Source organism: Anser anser (genome assembly GCF_964211835.1).
Source record: "Anser anser genome assembly, chromosome: 11".
Lineage (NCBI taxonomy): Eukaryota > Metazoa > Chordata > Aves > Anseriformes > Anatidae > Anser > Anser anser.
This window is the reverse complement of record NC_139732.1, coordinates 16,500,934-16,527,254: the sequence shown is the minus strand read 5'-3', so window position 1 is coordinate 16,527,254 and position 26,321 is coordinate 16,500,934. Positions and strand designations below refer to the sequence as shown.

Genomic DNA, 26,321 nt, shown 5'->3' with positions numbered 1-26,321 from the left:
TAGAACAGAACATTTTAATTCTGTTTTTCAAAACTTTTAACTTGTTTTTAATATTTTAGAAAGTGTATTATAGAAAATAGATGGATACAGATAAATTATACCATATTCCTGATATACTAACAGAATAAACAATTGAAACATACAATCAAATGAAACATTCTAATCCAACAAATGTTTCCATATTTTTTCCATAATCTATGTTCCTTTTTTTTTTCAGAACCAGAAAGTAGCTACATTTCTGCTCCCTACTTACCTCTGATGAATATTTTTGCTTCTGTAATAGTAAAATTAATAACTTGAAAATTCTCTTTTTGCCTTGAAATAATTTTCATGCAAAAAATGGATTTGGTCTTTCCAGAGCAATCCCAGATATATCCAGATTAATCAGATGAACAAAGAAGAAGAAGAAAAAAGGAAGCTGCATAGATAATTGTGTATTCCTTAATTATCTATCATGCCAATGCCATGGAAAAATTACAAGATAAAATTTTAAATGACTATATATATTTTAAAATAGGATATAAATCATACTAATTAATAAGACATTTTTGTTTAAATTTAATTAATTTTGGCTCATTCTCTTTCATGCATATCGTTTCTATATGACTTGATAAAATAATAATGTTCTAATTCTGTTTACACATATGAAATATTTTTGCTTTCAAAAGTTTGAAAATACCTTGATCCTTAAAATGATGAAAAAATGGAGATGTGGTAAAGATTTTACACATCTCAATTTTTTGGTCTCGAAGAGAATGAAAGGGCTCAATTTTAGGGTATAAAAATGCCTGTAGCTGGGCGAAACTACTCGGAGTTTGAGGCAGGATTAGAGAAGGTCGAGGAAACAGAGCAAGAGGGGCAAAACAGCCAAGGTAAAACTGAAGCAGAGTTGAAGCCAGATGGAGATAAGGAACAAAGAGGACACGTTCAAGGAGCAGAGGGGCACAGGACAAAGCCAAATGCAGAACAGAAAGCGGAAGAGGAAAAGAACTAAGGCTTGATTGAAAAAATGATGAGTATCGAGCTGAAGTAAATGGAAGAAAGCCAACTTGCTGCCACCACGTCTGGTTTCACACACCTTTCAAAAGACCCAGTTTCACAGTGGCATTGCAAGCCCTTCTTCACACGTCAGTGACAGCAGTAATAAAATTGGGGATGGAGCCACTGCTTAAATTGTGATAGATCAAACTGTGTACATTCTGTGTTATACTTTTTTGTATTTACTCAACACTATTTTAACCTGGGTAACTACTCTTATTAATTTTCTATTTTTCTGACCAGATGACCATCTTTGATCATCCTGAGAGCTTCTCTGGTATGAAAACAGAGTAGGCATGTGTTACTGGGCTGTGTGCTGCAGTAGCAAGTATATCATTCAATTACTTAATGTTATGTAGCAATATTTGATAGTTGATGCTAAATTTTGCTAGGTTTGAAAGGATGATTTCCAGGCGAGATACTCCATCTGCATGCACAAGTTCTAATATATTCTGAATGTCTAATTCTGAAAATACTTAAATGTGATATACAGCACGTAGGCCCACTAAATAAAGGTTTAAAGTTTGACTCTGCAACAAGGATAATGATGATTAGAAAATGTACATATGGGATAGATGACAATTAGCATCATCTTCACAACACTGACAACTGCTTATGTAGTTTATATTCTGTATGGCAGCAATGGACAGTGATGACTATTAAATAAACTCTCCAAATATACTTTTACTATTAATTTGACATTTTGTTGTTTCATTTCAGAATGTTTTTAGCAAGCAATACTATACATAGTAAAATTTGGTTTGGAAACAGTCACATCACTGTTTAACTAAAGGGGAGGGAAAAACGTGTGCTCATGAAATGAGATAGAAAATATACTGATCTGATGAAACTGAAATAACAGATTTTGTTCAAGTTAGATCAAAAAGGGAAAATATTGCAAATTGAAAATGCAAAAGTCATATGGGCATAATCATTTCTGACTTCCTATGATTAAACCAGGAATAGGTTTAGCCAAAGGAATACTAAATATGGTTTTACAATCTTACAACTACATGGAACAAATTCAGTATATTGTTAGTGTAGAAACTAGTGGATTATTTAAAGTAAATACAGACATATACACTGATGAGCCAACCCCACTGGACCTCATACCCCCCTATTTCTTATTTTCATTGCACACTTACTGCTTGATAAGATTATTCATGTAGCAAGGAATATTTTTGTGATTTTGGAAATTATCTGAACTGATTAGTATAACACTTCATAAAACAAAGAAATCCTATACCAGTATTTTATAGAAATAAAACAGAGAGAGAACAGTGTCATACATACAATGTATGGGAAAACATACTTAGTATACTACCAGCAATGTTTTCTTATGAGAACTTCAGAGCAGCACTACCTTATAGGACTGGAAGACACATCGGGGTCATGGGCAGTCACCTGACCAATCACAGAGTTAATAGCAGCATTTTCATGCACTTCCAGTAGGTAAGTAGGTGATGAAAAGACCGGTGGCTCATCAGCATCCTCTACTACAATTTTTACTGTTGCTGTGTCCTTGAATGGTCCTCCACTGATGAAGCGAGGATCAATATGAATGTTGGCTGCTTCTACCTTCAGAGTATAGGATTTTTTGGTCTCAAAGTCCAGTGGCTGTTCAGAAAGACAAAGATAAATGTCTTTTACTAATGGCCACAGAGAAAGAGCAAATTAATATAACGCTGATGGATGAAAGTCATGTGTATTTAATCACATTCAGTGAGTTTTAATGCATCCACTTCCCACTCCCAAAAATTCAACCTCCAAATTTTCTAGGCATATATTGATATCTGCTTATTAACCAAGAGAAAACAATACTCTTTTCCTTTTTTTTCAGAAAAAAATTACCATAATATTCTCTCTCATGAATTATACTACTACAATTACATATCAGATAAATACTGCAAATTTGTCTGTGATGACATGACTTGCACACTAATAATATATTTAATCAGTGCTTTTTTAGCTGTAGATAAGAAAAAAATATATAAAAAATATTATCTCCACAAGGAATAAATATTTTATTATTTCCAGAACTATGTGAGAAATTCAAAGAACTAGCAATTATTATTTGTTGGACAGGAGAGGCATTAGGTGGAAAAAATTAGAGCTAATCATATAAGAAAGTACTGCAATATTATTGCACTTCAGATAACTCTGCATTTCTGTTTATAGGGCTAAATGAGGTAGACATCTCTCAGGAATTTCTGACAATTGTAGCAATTCCTATTTCTGTACCTTATTTTTTCTTCAGAGAGAGAAACACGAAACCGATTACTTTATTCTACCAATATACCTTCCATGTCAACATTGTTTTTACTATTTTACAGCTTCATATTAAAACATAGAAGATGAAAACACAGTGGATTTAAAGAAATGAAATACCAAATAAAAACCAAATCTGCGACATTTCTGAATATCAGAATTTTTCATTATAGGAGATTCAACTTTGTGTCATGAAGCACATCAGTATATTCACTATATAATTCTCTTGTGTCTCACAATGATTCAAGCTTCAAAGATGCAAATTGCCAAGCACTGGAAAGATATTAAGATTTGCATTACAATGTCCCAGGGATAGAAAGCAAAGGACACAGAATCTGTCTGAATCTGTAATGCAAATACTAGCAAGAACACAAATAGGAATTACGAAACTCTTTCAGAAAGCCCGTCAAAGCCTTCAGTATGTATACTTTTGAATTTTGTTGATTTTTTCTTCAGGTATAAATCGAGCTCTAGTGGGATTTGCTCTTTCTCACAAATTCTAGTAAACATGAGAAAACCTTGCTTCTTTGGCAGCTCTTAAATTTGCAAGCTTTTGTAATTACGAATGGTGATTTATAAATCAGCATATTCACAATTTGCTAATCATAGCTACTGTATCATTTTTTTCAACTGCTTTTCATATGCTTTATAGAAATGACAGCACCCCAATACATATAGTCATTCTTAATCAGACTATCATATTGAAAATTTACTCTGCATTGTCTAAAACTTATGCATTTATGCTGGAGAAAATCTGCTGGTGAACAGTACCCTACATACATCATCTACTGTAGTAGAAACAAAATGATTATTGCTGTCAAAATGAATATATGAAAAAACATTATGTTAGAGTCTTAGTTATGAAATAAAGCCAAGGGAACTGGGGCAAAAGGCTAATTGCCTTAGTGTACAAAGGAGGCCACAGCATACAATAAACAACAATAAGGAAGATCAGAGATGTATATCATAATTTTCTCTTTAGGATAACAGATCTAATTTTAGACAAATATACATAATTTTATAGTACTTCTAGAGTGCTGTCCTCCTCACTGAGAAACAGAAAATAAAAACTTCCAACAGCCATTCTGTCTGGCCTCTTTAATTACAGATACAAGTTGAATATTAATTACCTGTACTCAGGTACTTTTTTTCAGTGCACGTCATGCTTTTTTTTTTTTTTTTTTTAAACACAGAATCATTTAGAGTGCTCTGTGCTACATATTTAAAACCCTCCATGCCAGTGTTATGAGTTATATTCATATCCTTCTTTGGAACACAGCAGGGGAATCTGTTCTGTTTTCCTTCCCCCAAAATAATGAAAATGAAGCCTGCAATTACTGTTTCATTGACTTGAATAGCTAAACTGTGTTCTAGATATGCTGTCTTTCTCCACATTTCTGTATATAATTGGGTGTTCCTTCTGTTGTGTATACATAAATACCTCATCTTGCATACATCAAGATTGTGTAAGCATAGAAAAGGTAACAGTTGTAGCCTTCTCTACAGCCCAAATTTGGCATTTCTCATGTTAAACAGTACTGATGTCCTTGATAAGGTTCACTGAAACCATTATTCATTGAGCAAAGAGAGTTCAACAAGAGAAAAGTTGGAAGATTTAGCCTCTTACACATCAGGTAATTTAAATAATAAGCTGATACCTTTTCTCTGAATAGTATTTGCCCAGCTATACAGCAAATGAAATAACAGAGAAAAGTATTTGATGAGTACTCAGATGAGATTTTTTGAAAGTTTACATCACCAACAAAGGAAATTCTGATCTACTCTTCCCTTTTGGAGCCAAGGAAGCAAAATCTGTATCATTTGAGCACATGAAGCAGTGGCTGGACTCAGGAAGTCCAGACAAGATTAATGCATGCCCAGAACAGAAAATACTTCCATGGAAGTCTCCACAGTTGTCACCTAAATGGCGCTTCTGAAGGACATGGCTTATACACCCCTACACTTATCAATTCACTGGCTTAACACCTCATCTGCAGATAAAAGAATCCTTGAAAATCCAGTATGTTCTCACAAAGTACAATCTGGTTGGGTATTTGTATGTGCAATAAACATTTTTTTAAGAGATATAGTTTACCTTTCTCACTCTAATAATGCCATCCTGAGTTTGGGCATCTGTAGTGATTTCAAAAATATCCATTCCATCTCCTTCAATAATATCATAGGATGACTTAGCATTTTCTCCAATATCCAGGTCATTTGCTTTCACTCTTCCTATAGGTTCACCAAGAGCAACATCCTCCATTACTGAGAAGTGATAAAGACCTTAAGAATAAGAGGAAAAGACCAAACATTACACTTGATTCCAGTATCTGTTGTGTGCTCTTCATTTGTTTATACTACCTAAAAGCAAACTTGAGATGTGCAACTGATACAAATCACATTTACATGGGTTATTACTGAAAGCAGCACAACATGTTCTTTACATATTAATGTTCAGTTTGCTGTACATGAATGTTCCTTTCACTGTAGTAGTATCCTGCCTCCTGCTTGCATAGGTTCCCACTGTTGCTGAACGTAAATATTAAGCTACTTTCAACACTGCAAATATGTCATATGTTGCCTACTGCAGATACTGCTGAACTTATCTTTTTATTTACAGGCTTGTAGCTATATTTTTGATGGAATTCAACCTCCAAACCTTAGCTTTTGCTCTGTAGAAAACTCACCTACTATGGAAAAGATGCCATTTACAACTTTAGATCTTTACGACTTTTTTGTCTCTTATCTTTTTATTTGACCTGTTTTTGTTTTTTTTAACCCCTTTCCACCTCCCTTTTGTAATAAGAAACTCCTCAATAAACATCCAAGGAAACTCACCAACTTTAAGTTGTAAAGGAAGCGATAATTTTTCACTGTATTTATTACTGTGTTTCCTATTTGTTTATAGGTTTAGATTAAATCCTGCTACAAAGTGCTATTCAAATCTTCAGCATTTTTAATGTTTGTAATACTTGCTTCAAATCATGTGACCTAAAATGTTTCAAAAATCTATTTTGAAATTCTAATATTTTAGGTAAGCAGTTTACTAAAAAAAAGAACAAAATACCCATTTTATTATTACACCTCACAGTTCTTAGCATCACTTTGAAAACAGAAGACACGTGAATGTTTTATATCAACAATTCTTTATGGAATGCCTATCTTTTTTAGCTCTTGGTAATTTACCCTGTTTGATGCCATGGTTAGTATGTGACCTAAGCAACTGTGATGATACTTAGTAGTTAAAACAGTCAAAAAGGAACTCAAGGTTAGGTGATGAAACTGGTAAAAGCAATATAAATATTATATGACAAAGGGTGCTGGACTTGTTCTTCTCTTTCTTCACAGTTGTTTTAAAACAACTTGTAGTTTTTAGTGTAATGTGCAGCTAGCAGTTTTCTAAAGCCAAAATATTCTGGTGTTTTTGCTGAAACTATCTGTAGGCCAATTACAACAGCTACAGTTGAAAGTATGAAGGAAAACGAGGAATTCACAAATCCCTATAGTGATTTTTTTTTCCCTTTAAGCTTCTAGGCTAAATTATTAGAGACAATTTGGGGCCATCAACATTCCTCAGGAATATTCCCAATATCTCACAAACAACAAGCAGGTAAAGCAATCCTACAGAAAGTGCCTGCACAGACTAAATTACATATTCATAATTTATACTGCTGTCCACACTTTGTGGCTTGACTCTCCAGACACAGTTGATTGCATTTTCTGGTTGATATTTTTTCTCAGATTTATTAATGTAGTTTAGAAAATATTGTAAAAATGTTAATATTATGATGCAAGTGACTCTTTTACATAAATTGCTCTCAAGTATTATGAATTGTCCTGTCAAGATGTTATAGTTCAGAACTGACCAAAAATCCACATTATGCTTCTTTGAAACCCTTTGGTTTTTACAGCAATGCACAGTTCTTCTCAGTATAATCTATGGTAAACTGCCAGGTTAAAAACTTCAATGACTTATAAAATGACTCTAAAATGATTTTAAAGAGATCACAGAAGTAGTGAAAGTTCATCTTTTTCATTTCCAAAACCCAGGAGGCTAACACTTTTTGAAATCTAACCATAAATATACATTTCTGTCCTGCCTGGAAACAATAAACCGATAAAACACACTGCTTTCTGAGTTCATTACAATTTATTGTGAAAGCAGCATGTATTACACCTTATGAATTTCTATTTCATTCCAGTTAGGCTCTATTGTAAGTTTGATCCTTTCTTATTTTCCTTTCCAGGCAAATGCCAACTGTGCTTTAACAGTGTAAAAAATGCTACAGATTTGATCAGCTCTTGTATAAGGTTAGAGTCATGACTAATCTGCAATGTTAGGCAGCATGCTCGGAATACTCAGTTTTAAAAGGCAGAATTTGTAATAGAATCCAGTTTAAATATTTACTATGGCACATCCTCATTAAATGCAATATATACATAACATAAAGCTATAGTACACGCATTTTTTTCCTAACGAAATTGCATAATTGTCAGAGTTCTAACAGGGTGGTTATTCCTAGATGGTAGTTTGAATTCTGTGCTGGAATCCACTAGCTGTAACAGCTTCAAAGACAGCAACCCACTCTTTGTTGAAGGAAAACTAATCTGCATTTTCCACATTAAAAATATATTTCACGGATTTGTGATGCAGTCTTCCTCAGCCTACCCAGTCAACATGTCACTATAACCAAACTACAGGAAAACAGATATGAGTAAGCTGCACAGGGAAAGCACAGTTTCATCTCCACATGCATTCACTCCTGTGCTTCCTGCTGAGACCTCCAGCAAATGTACCAATTAGTACCAGTTGTGTTGCTGATTTTCTGATCAGCTTTTTTCATACTGGCTGGCAAAGACTTTATGACACAGAAAATATTGATACAAATACAAAAGCCAGGTAAGCTGGCAGAAGTAGATGCGTAGTCACAAAGTTAGAGCTACTGTACACTGCAGGCAAGAAATGTCCCTCTGTGTTCTGGTGATATGGTTCAGCCAGGAGTCTCATCCATAGATATTTACATTATTAAGGGACTTGTCATCCTGTGTTGGAAAATACTACTGTACAAGTGCAAGCCACGTGTTTTCAAAGTAAAAAATACATGCATTTCATATTTTATAATAAGAAAATCTTTTATTGTGCATAGAGCTGTTATCTGTTAAAAACACTATGCTGAGGTAATAAAATATTTTTTTTTCTGAATAAGCTTTTACCTCTGCTTATTTATTTTATAATTCTTTGTATATATATATGTATATCTCTGTATGTGTTTGTATGTGCTTTTTCTAGACTATGGGGAAGTATTTATCACATGCTGAGTACTAAGACACCTATTTCTCTCTTTGTGTCTTCAGAACAGGGCAAAAGTGGATTTTAAGTGATGCACATGTGTAAAAGAAATCATTTTACATTCGGTGCATAGGTACCTTGTTAGAAACACATGCTACTAAAAAAGTAAAAATGACACAGTCAAGATTCAAACTCTCTCCAAACCTAATATAGGCTCTTAATACCGTACAACAAGTGTTTTCAGAACAAGCTGGATAAAAAAGTAAGTTTCTAATAGGGTATTAGATTGCACCTGTTCCAAACAAAATCGATCCAGTCATTATGCTCTTCCCGTTTCTTTTTTCTTTTTGTCTTCATCTTTGAAATAGACTACAAAGCTTGTAGAGAATCTCAGCAGGATGCCAAATCATTTTAACCTAGCCCAGCAAGATATCCATTGGAACTACAGTAGTAAATATAGATTTGGAATTAAAGATCAACAATTATCTAGATATAAACTTATTTTTCTTTGCTTTCTTCACTTTTACCTAATTAGTCAAACCTTTATTTCTTTTATCAGTTGCGTATGTCTTTTACTGGTGGTGTCCTCTGTCTGCAAGAGATGGAACACATACAAAAGCAACTGAAACTACCACTTAGAAACAACTGCACTGAAAGCAAAAAACACCCAAATAAAAAAAATGAAAAAAATTCCCCAAGCCCTTTTGTGTGGATGTACAAGAGATAACAAGGAAGACAGAGGGCTTTGTACACTGCTATGGGCATAATTCCCTCCTTCCTTAAAGCTCTTAATCAGGCAGAGGACTATTAATCTTTCTCCAGTAGCAGCTACAGATTTTTAAATTGAATTACAAACCCAGGCAATATGATGATAAAAAAAATCTGGATTAAAAAAAAAAAAAAAGAGGTATATTACTTTCTTACACAGGAGAATGAAAACACATAATGACACTTACTCTGTGCAAACTTGGGAGGATTGTCATTAACATCAGTGAGTGTAATTGTCACTGTCGTAGTTCCAGAGAGTCCACCCATATGTCCTCCCATGTCCTTTGCTTGGATGACAACAAAGTATTCTTCTTTGGCTTCTCTGTCCATGTTGGGAAGAGCTGTTTTAATTATAGCTAGAATAAGGGCAGGGGGAGAAGATTGTCAGATACAGACCCAAATTCAGTTTTGCAGGTATTTTTATGAATATAGGTTAATATTGTTATAAAAACTGAACGCTAAAGATCCAGCCTCTTAGTACCAAGGAAAAGAATAGACTAAGATTTTCAAAACAGTATATTATTGGTCACCTACCTTGATTTAAACAAAAGTGCAAGCAAATCACAGTCAAAAATAAGAATGATTCCTACCTGTGATACTTATTTCTTTTTTCTTGATAAAGAATTTGGTTTCTTTCTTACCTCCCATAGAAATAAAATGTTTTCCCATAGAAATAAAAAATCAGGAATCGTAATGATGCATTCTGCAAATAACTCCATTGTTATAAATAAGGTGACTTATAAAAAGCGTGTTAATGTAGAGTATTACATTTTTTCATTCATAGACCTGATCAAGGTGTCACTGAAATATTATTTCAACAGCTTTTGTATTAAGCCTACCATAACTTTTTCTCCATTATTATTTTTAGGCAAACAGTTTCCACTGTTATTTTATTTTTAATTAAATTAAAAAAAAAAAAAAGTAATTTACACAGTTAAATCAGGCCTAGACTTGTAAAAAAAAAAAAAAACAGCCACATTTAGTATTCTGCATTTTACTCTAAGAAAAGTTAACTAATTCAATAAAGTGCTATTTTTCTGAGGCGTGTATTTTAATTTGTCTATTAATGCATGATACACTCTATCCCTTGGCTACAGTTTGAAATATAAAAGAAAAACTAAAATATCTTAATAAGTGTCTACAAAAGAATTACAGTTTCTGACCTTTAAGGTATAAAATTTTGGGGTATCTCTGGGTGATGACACTAACACAATCTGTTATTTCAATATTCCTATCTACTGTCTCAACCATAAACCATTTACTAGAGGCTAAGAGGCAAAGATAAATTCAAGTTTCAATTTCAAACAAAATGAAAATGTAAAAAAGAAATGTACTCTTTTAATTACTATAACTGGAGCTGAATGTTTTTAAATATTGAATATTTCAGAATTATGTGGGTTGTTACCACCTGTATTTCTGCGTTCACTATCTAGAGGACTGAAATCAGCTAAAAAAAAAATAGCTTCAGTATCTCTTATGAGAAACTCTTATGAGAAACTAACAAACACAAAAAGGCTCCATCCTTTCCTAAAAAATTAATGTGATCAAGACAAAAGGCAAAGAGAGTTATGCACAGAGGATTTCAAAGATAACCATTTGTTTTATTTATTTCTTTATTCACCAGTTCTCCAGCTGTGCTCACAAGAAATACTGAAATTTTCAATCTACTTTTAGAAAATTTCAGATCACCAAATTCTAAAAAAAATAAATAAATAATAAGCTCACCAAATAGTAATAGGCATACAGCACATTAATTCAACCCGTTCTACTTCAATTCAAGCCAGAAATAAATTGAGAATAAAAACAAACTCAGTTTCAGCATGTTATGATGGATGAAAATGATATGCGCCAAACAGGAGTGTAGTTTGAAAGCAAGAGATGAGAATTACCAAAGACTAATGTAAGGCAGGTAGACGCTTGTTGGAAAATTGTATTCAGAAAAGTTATCAGTGGCTTACTGTCAAAGTGGATGGATGGATGAAGTTGTTCATAGGGTTTGTTCTGCTTCTAGCATCATTCAGTATTTTCTGAATGACGGAAGACAGGAAAAACTTATCAAGCCTTTCAGGTGACACAAAGTTGGGAGTAACTGCAAATACTAGAAGAACAGAATTACAGTTCAAAACAATTTTGACGGATTGGATAGTCTAAAAAAGCAGGATGCAACTCCGTTTGGCAAATAAAAAGTATTTTGTGTGGGTGAAACAGTTAACTTCACAATTACAATAGAGCAGGTGACTCATGAGATAAAAAAATGTGGAGTCAAAAGAGTTGAATATGAGTCAACAGCATTTTGCTGTTAAAAATGTTCAAGCATTTTCTGATGATATTTTAGCTAGTATATTGTATGCAAGAATGGTGAAGTTATCTCTTCAGTCCCCACACACTGCTGGAACAGTGTGTTTGATTTTGGGTATTCCTCTTCTGTATTCAAACTGATGAGGAATGTCCAAAGCAATGAGTAAAATAGCAGAAAGTCTGAGAAAAAATCTGGTTCGAGTAGGTTAGGGAACTATGAGCAAAGAGTCTGCAGCCAAATATGCAAAACGTACTGGGAGCTACTCTCCTTTCCCAACGAGAGTAAGAGAAGAAATGATGGACCTACGATGTAAATGACAAAATGGGTTTCAGTTGCAGCACAAGAGATTTCAGTTAAACATTAGGTGAATGCTTTCTACCAGAGAATGTTAAGTAAGTACAGTTAGAGAAGGCTGCTTCTAGAATTTATAATATTTCCATCACTAAAAGTCTGTGGGAACCTATTATTCAAATATTTGTTGAGAATGAGAAGGGGTAGATCTCATCTTTTTTGAAGGTAGGGTTGCTTACTGCATACTGCTTGAGGTCCCTCTCCATATTGCCTAAAACTTCTCTGTGTATTCTAAAATACTTTCCAGACCTTAGGCCTGTGAAAACTTTTGATGGACATGTAGTTCAAGCACTGGAAAGAAACCTGCATCATAATTTGGCTACAAATCCTCTGACTAAAGCTGGAAACCTAAGGAAGTGGGCTGCAACGTAAAGAAATCAGGAAGTAACCTATTTCCTCAAAGAATGAGAACATCCCCAAGGAAGTTCCTTTTATTTATTTATTTATTCTTTTTTGGCTGAGTTGCTTTTCCTAAACAGCTATTGGTGTCACACTGCTCAATAGCAAATAAAACAGCTGCAGAATGGGATTTACTTTTACAGTGGTCCTAAATGCACACAGTGAGCAATTCACACAATCTGCCTCACAACTTGAATCGGTTAAAATGCACCCCCGTGGACTACTTTCAAAAACCTATTTGGAAGAATATACACTATCTCAAACTGAAAAAGATCAGGGGAAAAGAAGCAATGTTACAAAGGCTATAGCTGATGAAGAGGAAGAAGAGAAGCAATAAAAAATAAGGATCTGTTTTCCATTTTTCACTTTCCTTTTTTTAAGGATCTCTTTATGGTAACACTGTAACAGTACACGTTGTAATAATTGAGAACATGGACCAAACCCAAGCAAGCACTATGCAAAATTGGAATCTGAACCTGAAAAGCTTTTCTTAAGAATCTCATTCATCTCACATGTTTTGATGAAGACTTCCTGCTATTTCAACTAGCATGCTTTGGAACTTTCCCTTCTTCATTTTGGAAGAGCTAAGTAATTGCTTTGATCTTCCTTCCACGCTAAAATCTTGGTGGAGATTTTTATTAAATATAACAGCCATTTAGGACCCAAACTACTGCAAAATCAATCTTGTAATTTCTTCAGAGAGCTGCGAGATGTATTCTTTGTACTCCCATGAAGCACAGTGACTTCAGTGATGTTTTAGCAGCCAATAAAAAATGTTCACTTGGAGACCTCTGGAAAACCCGTACCATAATTCCTTAAAAATGAATAGATCACTACTAACTTTCGTGAAAATTAAAGAAATTCTAGTCCTTTGAGGATGTCATACAGACATACTGTTCCACTATTTTTAAATTCAATTTACCCTTCATATAAATCATAATCTTTTTAATAAAAATTATTCCCATTCCTTACTAAGTTTTAATGCCTCTAGGACTTTTATTCTAGCAAGACAAGAAAAATAGCTGTAGTCTCTATCTACGTTGGCTAACTTTATAGAAAAATTAACAATTACAAAAGTATCTGAACTACATTCAGATGTAGACATATTTCAAATCAAAGCCATTAGCCACAGTAAAAATAATCTCTAGGTAAGGAAATGAATGCTGTGTTATATAATTACATGTGGAGTGATTCTATGCCATTTTTTATTTTTAAGAGAGAAGCTAACAGTGTGCATATTTTATTACCATGTTTATTTTTTAAAATTGTATGGGGAAGACGGCACTATCTGCCTCTCTGTTAAACAAAAAGATGAAGGTCGAATATTGTTCTGTTAAATCTCTATAGTTTCTTGTGTAACCTACAATCTATTATATCTACTTTTTCAGCCCATTTACTTCCATTTACATGGTTTTTCAGTTCTTGCTTTCATTTTGAAGTAGACCTTGCAAGCTTGCCTTTGTGCATAAATGAACATTACCTGTCTTTCACTAGATATATTTTTCTTGAAGAATATCATGATCAGATAACACCTATTATAATACTACCATTTCAATTCAGATGAACTTGTATCTGGGTTTTACAGTAAGGAAAAAAATGCTTTCATCTCATACTAAAGACTTACCAGCCATTCCTTTTTCTCTGGGAACAAGTTTTCACTGGAATGTGAAAGGGTCACCCTCTCACCAGCTGAGAATGACTGCAGTAAACAAACATTTTGCACTGCATTTATGAACCTGTTTCCTTATGATTTTTTTGTCATGATCCTACAATACTTATAATTCTACTAAACACTTCAGAAAAAGTAGCTTTGGACTCTTTTTCAGATATTTTCCAAATCTAGCTGTGTAGCTCAAATTCCTCTCTTCTAATTCAGTCTCTGGAAGCACAACCTTATTTAGATATGTATCCCCAGTTCTTCTACTCAGCATGAGAAAAGTTGTTGCTCTATCTCACTAGCTTTCTAAAATGATGGAGGTATTGCTCTGAAATGCAAGAAATAAATGTGGTATCAGCTTTTCTGTTAATACTACTATTACTAGATAAACTCTAGAAACAGAAATCACTTTTTTTTCAAATGCCAGTCTGTCTTGATCTTAAGTGAATCTTCTTTACCAACTACAGATTGTCATAACTGCTTTCAAACCCCTCCACAATGATTTTATACTTTCTTTATTAATCAGAAAACGCAGCTTTTGCCACTGCTGCAGGACCCAACCCTACATACCTTATCCATAATGGTTGGACTTTATACTTCTAAGCAAACAGCAAGAACTGACCCTCGGGTCTGCTGCACTAGTGGTTTGTCAGTACAACACTCTCTCCTAATGGGCTGTCACCAAGACAACTCAGAATCACCAATGATTCTCTGTACAAACACCTTACCACAACCCCTAAGGTTGTACAGTATACTTAGTACACAACGGCAAAAAAAAAGGTTCATACTAGTTTGAAAATATACTCTATTTTCAGCATTGCACCTAAGCACATCAGGGACTGTACAGACCGAGCTGAAGGTGCTGTAACCAAGTGCTAGTGACTGAGCACAAACTCCAGAAATTCAGTATGTGCTGGAGCTGATTCTGCTACGCTAGGAATGATACTGCTATCAGGGCTACAAACCTAATTTCTGTCTGCTACTGCACACACCTGCCTTCTTGCCTGGGAAATGAGTTCATACACCTTATTTGCTAAGACAGAACAACAGAACAACATCTATCTATCCCGGTTCATGCCTCTTACAATTATTTCAGTTTCAAAGATAAGTTAACTGTAACTGAATCTGTAGTAATTAGCAGGAATATCACAGCAGCACTGGTTAATAAAATGAGTTAGAAAGCTGTAGTTCAATCCAGGCTGTGACTAATGTTGAACAGGTTCCTTCTCTACGCCAATCCCACCAGGGTTTAAATCTAAACTATTCAGAAACTGAACTATTTAGAAAGGGTCTGTTGAACATGAGTTAGTTCTGTTCTTAGAAGCTCATTACTTTCCCTTGCAGTTGAAAGTTATTTCCTGTATCAAAACTGTTTTGCCATCTCTCTCTCATTTGAAAATGCTACCTTGTCATTTTATCATGAGTAATTACAGAAACAGTCCCTGTGCCTCCCTCTTATTAACACCTTTCAAATATTTGTACAGTGATTTCATATCCTCCTTTAATCACCTCTTATCCAGTTTATACAAATTAAGTTCAATCAATCTTTCATTCTAAGTCATATTCTTCAGTCTCTCTCACCTTAGTTACACTGCTTTGAACTTTCTTTAGTGTCTCAGTAGTCTTTTTTTATGACGATGTGTCTCACCAGTACTACATACAGTATTCTGGGGGCAGTTTGTGCTATTATTGTTGCCCAGCATTACTAATAAACTGGACTTTAACAACTTGGTAGAAGAGTGAGTGTATATCATCACAAAAATGTTTGTAACTCAATAGTTGCTGTCACTTACCCTCATTACCTTACTGATTTTTATTCTGTATTTTAAGGTCTAGAGGGAGGAAGGCAATAAAGACTGTAAATAAAAATAGAAGATTCAGACCTGACTTCAGCTGAATGCCATTCTCACTCCTCTCAGGTCTACTCTTTCATGTTCTGAATTTCAGAGCCACACAGTGTCTCAGGTTCAACACTATGTTCCAGAGAGTGCCACATACTGAATCATTAAAAGCTCTGTTGGTTACAGCATGTGGACTTTCACCCGGAAGTTAAACGTAGGCATTGAAAATGAATCAAATATTCACTCTCCGAAGAAATATCCACAGGCTGTTAGGAGAGACTTTAGTTTTCTAGGCCTCCTTATTCTTCTATTTTCATCTCAGCTTTACTGACTTGAAATTTGGCCATTGTACAAAGTGACCATAACCAACATGGCAGCATTTAAAAGCTGTTCTTTTTCATATATTGCAAGGGTTTATGCTTGAGTAATGCAATGCATTTTCCAGTGCAGTAGGGCATTTGGTATAATTCGCCTTGTTCATATATTTCAGGTGTGTGTAGGAGTGACAGTACTTAAGTAAGTTCATGTGAAATGTAAATAAATGAGACGCAGCTGAAAATGTATTTTCTTTGCCATTCCTATATTGTAGAACACCGTGTCACTTCATGTTATATCCCATTATGATAATCTTATTTTAAAGCTGACAGTCATGATTTAATATCTTCAAAAAAGCTTAGAAGTGAGAAGTGTACTTTAGCTGCTTCTAGCAGTCTTAAGGAAGCCCCTCCCTCACCATTTTGACTGTCAGTATTTGGATTACAGGACAATATATACAACTTGTATAATGCTATAAATGACACAAATTATGATGTCAGTTTTAGCAAATCTGACATCAGTTACTCAAATATAATGAGTTATGGACTATACTGAACATTGCGAGTTCTGTTACTAATCTGATGCCATCACACAGTAAGTTTAGCCTTTCACAGAAAATCTGATTCTGTTATCTTTGTAATGTATTATTTATGTTGCTGTCTATCCAATGAACCTATGGTCATATTAAAATTCACCTATGAAAAGGGAAAAAATATTCAGAACAGAGCATGCCATCAAAAAAGCATTTATCCTAAGCCGTATTCAGAGGACTGAATGAAAAATAACTTCTGAATTACCTTCTTTCATGTGTCTATAACTCATATTGAAGAATTTGCAAACTAGAACTGCAGTAGTATATGTATTTTTCATCTAAGGTAATGGAAAACTATTGTTTTATGGGTCACTTAGCAGAACTTTTTCCTGTGCACCCAGTATTATAGAATTGTTTCAATAAGGAGGTCGAGAGTAATGTCAGTTTCAACCAAGAGTGTAATTCCAGTAATGATTACACCTAGTTAACATCAAGTTAGTAAGAAATAAAAAGCAGAAGAGTAAGAAACTGCTTCCTTGGATTTGGCCTCAAGTGTAACAGCCCTTTCTACCACAGGCACGAAGGACACCACAGGCATCTTACACCTCTGTTCCCTTGTTTTGATGATGCTCAGAGTACTACGGAAGGCACGATTCGGATTATTCCTGACAGTGAGTTCTCACTGTACCATTGAAACAAAGCAGTGACATAAGACAATCTTTACTCTGAGTCAGCAAATGAACAAAATTATAGGCAGCATCTCTGGCTGCTTTGGTAGGAAATTTGGTAGCTGCACAAGATCTAAATATAGTCTTGATTTCTACTACACAAATCTAATAAAAGGCCAGTCACCTAGAAAAATAATTGATAAGCTCTAAGTAGCTATGCTTCAACACTTGAAACACTCCCCTGAATGAAGGAAAATATTTACATTCTTCAGTAGATCATGTTAACATAGTCTGTTTCTTAACATAATGATTCCACTCTGGGGAAGACACAATTCTAGACACAGTATCTGTGATCAGAATCAATTTTGTTTCAAATATATTGGAAATATTTTCCACTTACCAAAGCTGCTAATAAAAAGTAAGCCCAGTGAAAATGTAACTAGAGACAAGCATACAAAAACAAAAACAAACAAACAAAAACAAAACAAACAAACAAAAAAAACAGCTAACATGCTTGGAGGGTCACCTTCAGGTTTGTTTTGTTTTGGACAAGATACTAATCTACCTAATTCTTCTGCTCCAATTTCTACACTTTCACCATAGTACCAAAAATCCTCCCCCATGGAAATTTTAACTGGGTTCCTGTGTACTACAAACAGATGTGTAATGGGTATTCCTGGATAAGCTTCTACAAGAAAAAATACACTGGATAAATGTAAAGAAACAATCAAACATTTAAGTACTTTCTGTTTGCTTTGGAAATTTTCTTTTTTTGTTAAAATGCACCTTCTACTCTATATGCCTATGGTAACAGCAATACTGTCCAAATTACAGAGAGGCTAAACTAGCGTGCATTTTTTATGCACCGCTACCTCTAAAAGGTGAAATATTCAGTGCCACAAGCTACTGCAAAATTGTAGCTATCCTAGCATAATACTATCGTCATTTTGTGACTGCTTGTAACAAACCATAAAACTCTCTCTGCTATGTAATAAACATTATCATACCCTTGCTCTGAAATTTTTGTATTACCAAGAAATGTGCTGCGTACTTATGTTTTTCTGAAATCAATACTTCTCCTCAGAAGAAGAACCACAAAAGACTGCTGCCTTTTAGAGGTGTCTTTTTCACCATGCACAGTATATGGCTGCAGTGTCTACAGGAATACCTGCATCTGGTTTGCTTAATGACTAGATTTTTATGTATGTTTGTTGCTTATATATTCTAGATAACATACATAGACAGCTGGAGGGCTCTCTATATTTTGACACTTAATATTGCTAGTAGATTCCTTTTTCTCTAAGTGAATGAAGACATCACAAATTTTGCACATTTTAAAACATTAAGCACTACAAACAATGTATAAACCCTTTGAATACCATAGAGACAGCCACATACTCTCCAGATTTAACTAACTATCCTTTGGCTAGCTGTAGGAGTAGCACTGTAGTTATACTGCAGATGAAGACCATTACATATAGATGGCAAAGACAGAAAGGATGGCCTCAGTACATAAACTCGTTCAGTTGTAATGATTTAGAGAAGAACGTAATCGATGCCCTACATAGATCTAGAAAAATAGGGAATCAGAAACCATTCATTCATTCAGAAGCAGCTCCATAATATGAAGCCACTTACCCAGGGACTGTGGCAAAGCCACAGTTGAATTCTTTACGATTAAATTCTCTTTAGAAACTAACGTCATTTTCATGGTAACTGAACTGCTACTGAAAGTAATATTTATAACTGGAAATGAAGGTAGGAGGGGGAATTTAATGCAAGTGAAACAGGAGAAAAATCATGATTTTCAGGTTCACCAAAAAGCTTTGGAGTTTTCTCTGGCTTTCATGATAATGGAAATCACTTTCCTAGGTGGTGAATGGTTATTTCATTGGATTAAGCATAACATTTGAATGCAATACAAACAATAAACCTGAGTCAAATTAAACAATTTTTTAGGTCTGGAATAATTTCTTTCAGGCTATTTCATGTGAAAGAACTGGAAAATCTTCTGTGTAGCTGGAGAATATACTCCATCTCAGCTGATGGGAACAGGTGAGCACTATCAGTACTTCATTAACCTTCCCTTGCAGAAACTGAGAAAGAGCCTATAGCTAATCCTCCTCTAACTCAGACAGCTACAACAAATCGTTCCTGCACAAAATAATGTGTAATACAACAGAAAACAAAATCATGTATTTTTATATCTGATGGTCAGAGTTCTGTTCAGAGTTTTATTTCCATGTGACTTTTGACAAATCGTCAGCATAAACTAAGGGGCTTCACTGATAACACCCCCTTGGCATACTTATTTTTGAAATAAGCGGGTTTTTTTCACTGTACCAAAAAAGTTATTCTTTGTAGGACTGTATTTTACATTCACCATAAAATCAAGTACTGAATTACATTCCAGAGATTGTTTTTATTCTCAGGACAGTTTTCCTTCAACCAGAAGAAAATAATGTAATAGATGAATCCCATTTATTGATCTACACTATTTATGTCAAGTCCCTGCAAGCCAGGGCATTTCTGGGAAAAGAGAATTATTTTTCCCATGCAATCTCACTAAAAAGAATTAACAAGCTTCCAGACTTTAAAGAGTCTAACAGTTTTCTGTTGTTCAGAAAGCTTTGCACATTTGATCTACCAAAAACATCCTTTAATAATTCTCCTAGCACTTACTTCATAATCTTGTTAATCAGCACGAGAACAGGAATTTACTCCTTTATGGCTGCATAAATTCAGGTGATTTTTTTGTATGTTATGAAATTAGTTATAGTTTTCTTCTCCTTATGAGATCACAGCTGCTTGACTTACAGTGATTAAAATCTACATCAAGTAACAGGTGAAAGAACATAAGAAATAATCCCAAATCACTTTAGAAAAACACTTCTCAGAGACAAATAAATGTGTTTTCTCTAAGTCTGACATACGTATAGCAAACAGGAGGAAATGCATTTATTGGCACTTCTTTCAGATGACTCGCTCAAGATCTTAAAACCACAGAGAAATAAAGTCATCCTAAATGCACACTAATAAAAGTTCATACCAAAACTCAGTATCATGTTCTTTCTTTCCTTGATTCATCCAGTCAGGAAAAAAAAATCATTTTTTTAAATGAAAACACACAATATACTCACTGAAATTCCCAAGCTAAACTGTACCTTCTTTAACTGGAAATACTATAGTCTCATATTGAAAATTACATTATGTTCATTAAATTCCTCAGGCTAAGTCTTCCAGTCCCTAACCAGTTATAAGTCACACAACACTTCCACTGCCTTCAGTTTTGCTTCAGTAACTTCTGTAATATTAGTGTTACCATTACTTGCGTTACCTTTAATACAGATTTTTCTTTGTCTTTTCACATGTTCAGACTCTGATGGGATACATGTGAGATGTGTTACAACTCAGTAATGCTGACAGACACCTCCTTATGTTCCCTGCTTATTATATGAAACATTTAAGAGGCACAGTGTAAATATAACCCAGGGATTCATATTCAGTTACCTACCTGTATGTGGTTCAATAGAAAAGTAAGGCTGTCCTTCCAGAATGCTATAAACCAGCTTGGCACTATTTCCATAAACTGGATCATCTGCATCTGTAGCTGTTACTTTAGTAACAAAGGTGCCTAAATAGAAAGAATATATAACATTAACAGTCTTCCTATAAATTTGCATAACTTACTCAAAAATAATTAGGAACAAAAAATCATTTACTTGAAACTCTGAAGAAATTTGTGAGGTATAATAACAAATAAAGAAAATAACAATAACAAATAAAATACACAATAGTAACCTACAACAGTATTTGTGGAACACAAACAAAACATTTTCCTTCACGATGTTATATGCCAGCAGACAGAATTTGTGGGTAAAGGAAAAACCTTTTTAGAACCTGTATCATTTACTGTAGACTTGGAGCATTTGCAAAGGAATCATATCAAAGGGATATGAAATACAAGGTTAATGATACAATATAATATGTTGCATTTAAGATTTGCAGAATCACATTTGAAAGAACCTTGTCAAGTTACAAGTGACTGCGTGGAAAAGCAATAACAAAAAGGATTCTTTTTTCTTCTCTTGGCTTGCAGCCATAACAATGGTTTGATGTGGCCACAGTGACAGTGTCAGGACAGCTTCTATTGTCTCTGAAATCAGTACCTGCCAATGAGGGGTCCATTGCCTAGTCAGAGTTATAATCTATACTCTGTCCAAAAAAAATGGTAGAAAATTTTAAAGAAATTGCCTTCTTCATTGTTAGGCAACATAGCACTATGCAATTAGCAAAATCAAATGAAATTCAGTAGGTTCTGTTAAACTTTCTGCAGAGACCTTTTTTTTTTTTTTTTTGGATGACTTAAAAAATATAACGATGACATTAATTAGGCTAGCAATAAAGAAAATACCTAAAGAGGGTGAGAGTAGGAGAGAGGTTAAGGGCTGAATTATGTTTCTCATGTTCAAAAGGAAAAGAATTATAGCACCCACCAAAATACTCCCCCTTTCTACATGTGCCAATAAAATTAGCCTCCTCTTCCTTCTCACACTTTGTGCTGCTGAATCCAAGTTACACCTCACTTGAAGAAAGGAACAATAAATTAGATGCCATCCCATATGTGATACTGAATACGAATGTAGAAGTCAGTGCTCTCTTCAACTGGATCCAAGCTGAAACAGCAGGTGATGTACTAGGTTTCTGTGGGAGTGGCAGCTATTATGAAATTTTTGTTTTGTAACCTACCAAGGCAGAAGATGTTCATGCAGAACATCATACAATGGGACAAGGCTGGAATAAGATAAGGCTCATTCACAGAACAGTGAACATTTTTGTTAGTGTGTTTTATCTAGTAGCTGCTCTGTTTTGTTTCCATGATCTTCTCTATACACAAAGGAAAATAAAGAAGCGAAACTGTTGACTTCTTTGAGATTGTGTTTGATTTGCCTAGCTGGCTCTCATTTCAAAGGACTTCAGAAATAATTACATTGCTTGTTTAGAAAGATTTGATGTATAACATCTATTCTTTTTTTATTTCACTAGAGAATTCCTGAAGACTTTTAGAGATATTTATTTCAAGATTTCAAAATTTAAATGGGTATGCTGATTCTTTGATAAACACATCCTTTATCCCAAGTGTTCATTAGACATTAAAGTTGAATACGCCTTAATAAAACAGGCAATCAGTGTCTAGCATTGCTTCCAATCCTGATGCTCTGCTCTCAAGACTTTTTTCTTGTGATAGAAAATAATTTAATCACTTACTGCGGCACCAAGCTTATCTGAAATTTATACATACATAAAAACACACACATAACAGTCAGTATTGCCATTCACTGTTTATATACACAAAAGGAGGCAAAAAATAGCACGACCTTCTTTCTGTTTTCCAGGTCACCTGAAGTGTGACTATAATCTCGTCTAATAAAACTAATGAAGGGAAGGGAAAAATAAAATAGGAGCTCTCCCATCTCCTAGAATCAATTTCTTATACTGCTAGTCTCACCCTCTGCACTTCATTTCCAACCATCATAGACAGTTCTGAGGTCTCTGAAATTCACTAATTTGCTCCCAACAATCTTATTGATGAAAATTGTTTATAAAAGATGTAAGCAATCATGAAGCAGAAATTAAAGAAATTACTTCCACTACTGAAATTAGATAGTTAAGCTTTTACATAGCTTAAATTTTATCACCTTTAATTTCATTTTTTTGTTTTATGCTATAACTCAAGTCTTCTGCAGGTGTGAAACACGCCACATCAATATGTTCACACTGGCAATAATAAATATATAAAGGAGCAAACTTAGTCCCATCTGCAGCTGCAGAGGATGTTGCTGCCTCAGTGCTGCTCTGGTTCCACTGCAAGATGCTGAGGGTCCAGAAGAAATAGTAACCTGTGCCACTCCCCTGAGGGACAGGACTCATTTCAGCTAAGCATGAACAAAAGATCTGGAGAACTGATAAAATCCTGAGGGTGCAAAGTAATGCAGAAAAAAGAAACTCACAGCCACCACAGCTATTACTTAGGCAACCTCCATAATGCGGCAGAACTCTCCAAGCTTTCGACTAGAGCTTTGGATTATCAATATTTAAGTAGGATTTTACTGCACTACAGACACTGTAGTTATAAACCACATGTATATTTTTTACATGCATAATATGCTTAAAGTTTTAAAGATAAATATTTAGCATTCAAAAAGCAGTAACAATCCAGGAAAGAGCATTTATGTAGTAAATGCTCTTTGAAAGATAATGTTCTGGGTTCAACCCCACAAATAAACAGCTAAGGTTTCTGTTTCTGTTTAATTTTGACTGCATTTGGCTTGTGTTTGTTTCTTCATCGATGCTACAACAAACTCATTTAGCTAGAGACTATAAATTTGAAATGGTGCCATTTTTACAAGAAAGCCACTATTATAGTCCAAGTCACTGTTGCCCTAATTACAATAATATGCCAGTCTTATATAATCTGGTCCAACAAAATAATCACTGTTTCTTTTTTTTTTTTTCTCTTTTTGCACTTAATATTGCCTTATGTAAAACAAACCCATTTTTTAGACAGATGAGGCAAATTTTAAGATGTTCAGTTAAAAACTTTCTGCATTTTCTTCTGAGGTACACTTTTGCAATGCTAATGACCCTGTGATTAAATATGGACTGCAAAGAGATTCAACAGATTTTAATTAATGAATATTTCTAATGCGATTTAGCCATTAACCATTGCTGATTGTTTTACTCTGTTAGTGTCAGATTTCATAGTTTCTCTTTGCAACAGGCTAGCAATCAGAGCCACAATTAACAAAAAGGTATTTTAATATGGTTAGGTAAGAAAGCCTGTGTTTGCTGGCAAACTAAGATTAAAAGCCTTCATAAAAATAAGATGTGTGTGCTCAGCTAGTGCTCTTCTGTTGTTTTGGCTGTGTTTTTATGTGCAAGTCAGGGTACAGATTCTGCACATTAGTCAGAAAGAAAAATGCATATGCTGCCACAGGGAGTAGGAAAGCAAAGATTTTTTGGTATGGCAGTGAAATGTGTGTACTGAAAAGAAATCAAACTTGTATGTTTAGAGGATGTAACACATAGTCAGTGACAAAAATTTACATGAATCCATATTCAATGAAGCAACCATTTTGTTGAAAGATTGCAATAGCTGGTAAAAATAAAAAATGTGACCATGATGCAAGTTTGTGGGACTATGTTTTCTCATTTTCCCCAGGACTTCTGTTTTCTTTGCTTTTCTGTGGTCCATTTTAGTCTCCTTCACTCTTTCTTTCCTTCCCAAATTTTGACAGGCTGAAATCTCCGTTTCATTTAGGAAATCTGATTACAAATCTGACAGGGCATTAAGAGTACATTTGCATGAAAAAGACCTACCATTATTTACCAACTGTTTTGTTTTTCTAAGAGGATCACTGTGCTTCAAAATCTCTAGCTAGATTTTGAGTTTGGCTGATAGCAACCATGCAGTCAGAAGTGGTCAAAGCAAAGCATTGTTTGTATTCAGCAGGTCAGATAAGCATTCTTTCCAAAATGAAGCCTTTTCTTCACTGTCCTTCTTTGCTATAATCTCACAGGTAGCATGACAGTTGTTGTCATGGTAACTATTTTTTATTGAATAAAACTGCAATAATCTCATAAAAACCTGTATAACTTCTTGACATGTAAATTATTACTGCCTCATTATTACTGCCTCAAAGCTGGAGAAAGTTATTCTTATTTGTTTTTCACTGTGGCTGATTTTTTTAAATACTAAAACATAGTTTTAAGCTTCATCATCCTATATTCTGCATGAGGACATTTCTTAAACACAAAATCTATGAATTAGAAATTTCAGTAGCCAAATAAGCAAAACGTATATGGAATAGAAACCTGTGTAATGCACTTCAGAACTTGTTAACATATGCAAAATACACACACACGTAATATTATGACCAGTATTTTAAATTCAATAGCTTGACGTGTATGCAGTTATATATTTGAAGCACAGACTATGTAAACATACGTATATGTGGGTATGTCGTATGAGTGTTTTAGGGCTCTTTTGAAGATCATATGTTATTTCACTCCTTCCTCCTGTATCAGTCCTTCAATGTGCTTATATTATTATTAGCAGCTATTTAATTTCAAAGCCCTAAAGGCCCAATACATGGATCAGATCTCACAATGCAAGTACTCTCCCCAAAGATTCTGTGAGCCAAGTACCAGGAAAGACAAACAGGGACAACTGAAGAGAGACGAGGAGATGGCAAGAGGCTGGAAATCATGCCGGGAAGCAATGTCATCAGCACACAGTGGTGCTGCTGCCTGACCTGCCTGCTCTCAGCTTACCCACGGTGCCTACAGGACATGGGCATCACGGAAGAGTTTTAAGGATTGCTCTGAGAACAAATGACAGAGGTCTTATGTGGGTTTTTCAGGAGATCTTCCCACACTTAAAAGAAAGTATGTGAAAAATAGAAAGGTGTTTGCTTTTCAAGTGTCCAGTGGACACCTTGCAGTGATGGAAACTTAATGGAGGAGGAAGAGGCACCCTGAGCATTGGTAACGAGTAGAGTTATGGGCCAGAATGGTCCACTAACAAAAAACGGGCAACGTAAGCTTGACATGCTTGAGAGAAAGGAAGCAAGGATCTGTTCTGTTCTATCTACAGTAGAATCCTGTACACATCCACTCCTAGAGGGAGAAATAAGAAGGAAAATTTGTGTAGTTTACAGGTGTAATACTGATATGTGTGTGATGAGAACCATATAAATACATAGATAGATACAAGAATTCACTTAATCTTCTGCAAAGAGGAAAACAACAACAGAAGCTTCCTTACAATGAGAAATTGTACAAGGAGGAATAGCTCCCCAAGGGAAATAACAGAATCCTCCTCACTGAAGAGTT

The 26,321-nt window shown here is 34.6% G+C and overlaps 1 protein-coding gene across 12 annotated transcripts in view; it reads right to left on the bottom strand.

The window, feature by feature from the left end:
- CDH8 (cadherin 8) overlaps window positions 1-26,321 on the bottom strand; it is a 360,695-nt gene that overhangs the window by 59,802 nt on the left and 274,572 nt on the right. For all 12 annotated transcript variants that reach the window (XM_083794664.1, XM_083794666.1, XM_083794667.1 and 9 more), the window contains 4 exons: window positions 20,941-21,060; window positions 9,553-9,720; window positions 5,402-5,589; window positions 2,402-2,655 (listed from right to left, as the gene is read on the bottom strand). In XM_083794664.1, coding sequence (XP_083650790.1) covers window positions 2,402-2,655; window positions 5,402-5,589; window positions 9,553-9,720; window positions 20,941-21,060 — 730 coding nt within the window. The remainder of the gene's footprint in view (window positions 1-2,401; window positions 2,656-5,401; window positions 5,590-9,552; window positions 9,721-20,940; window positions 21,061-26,321) is intronic.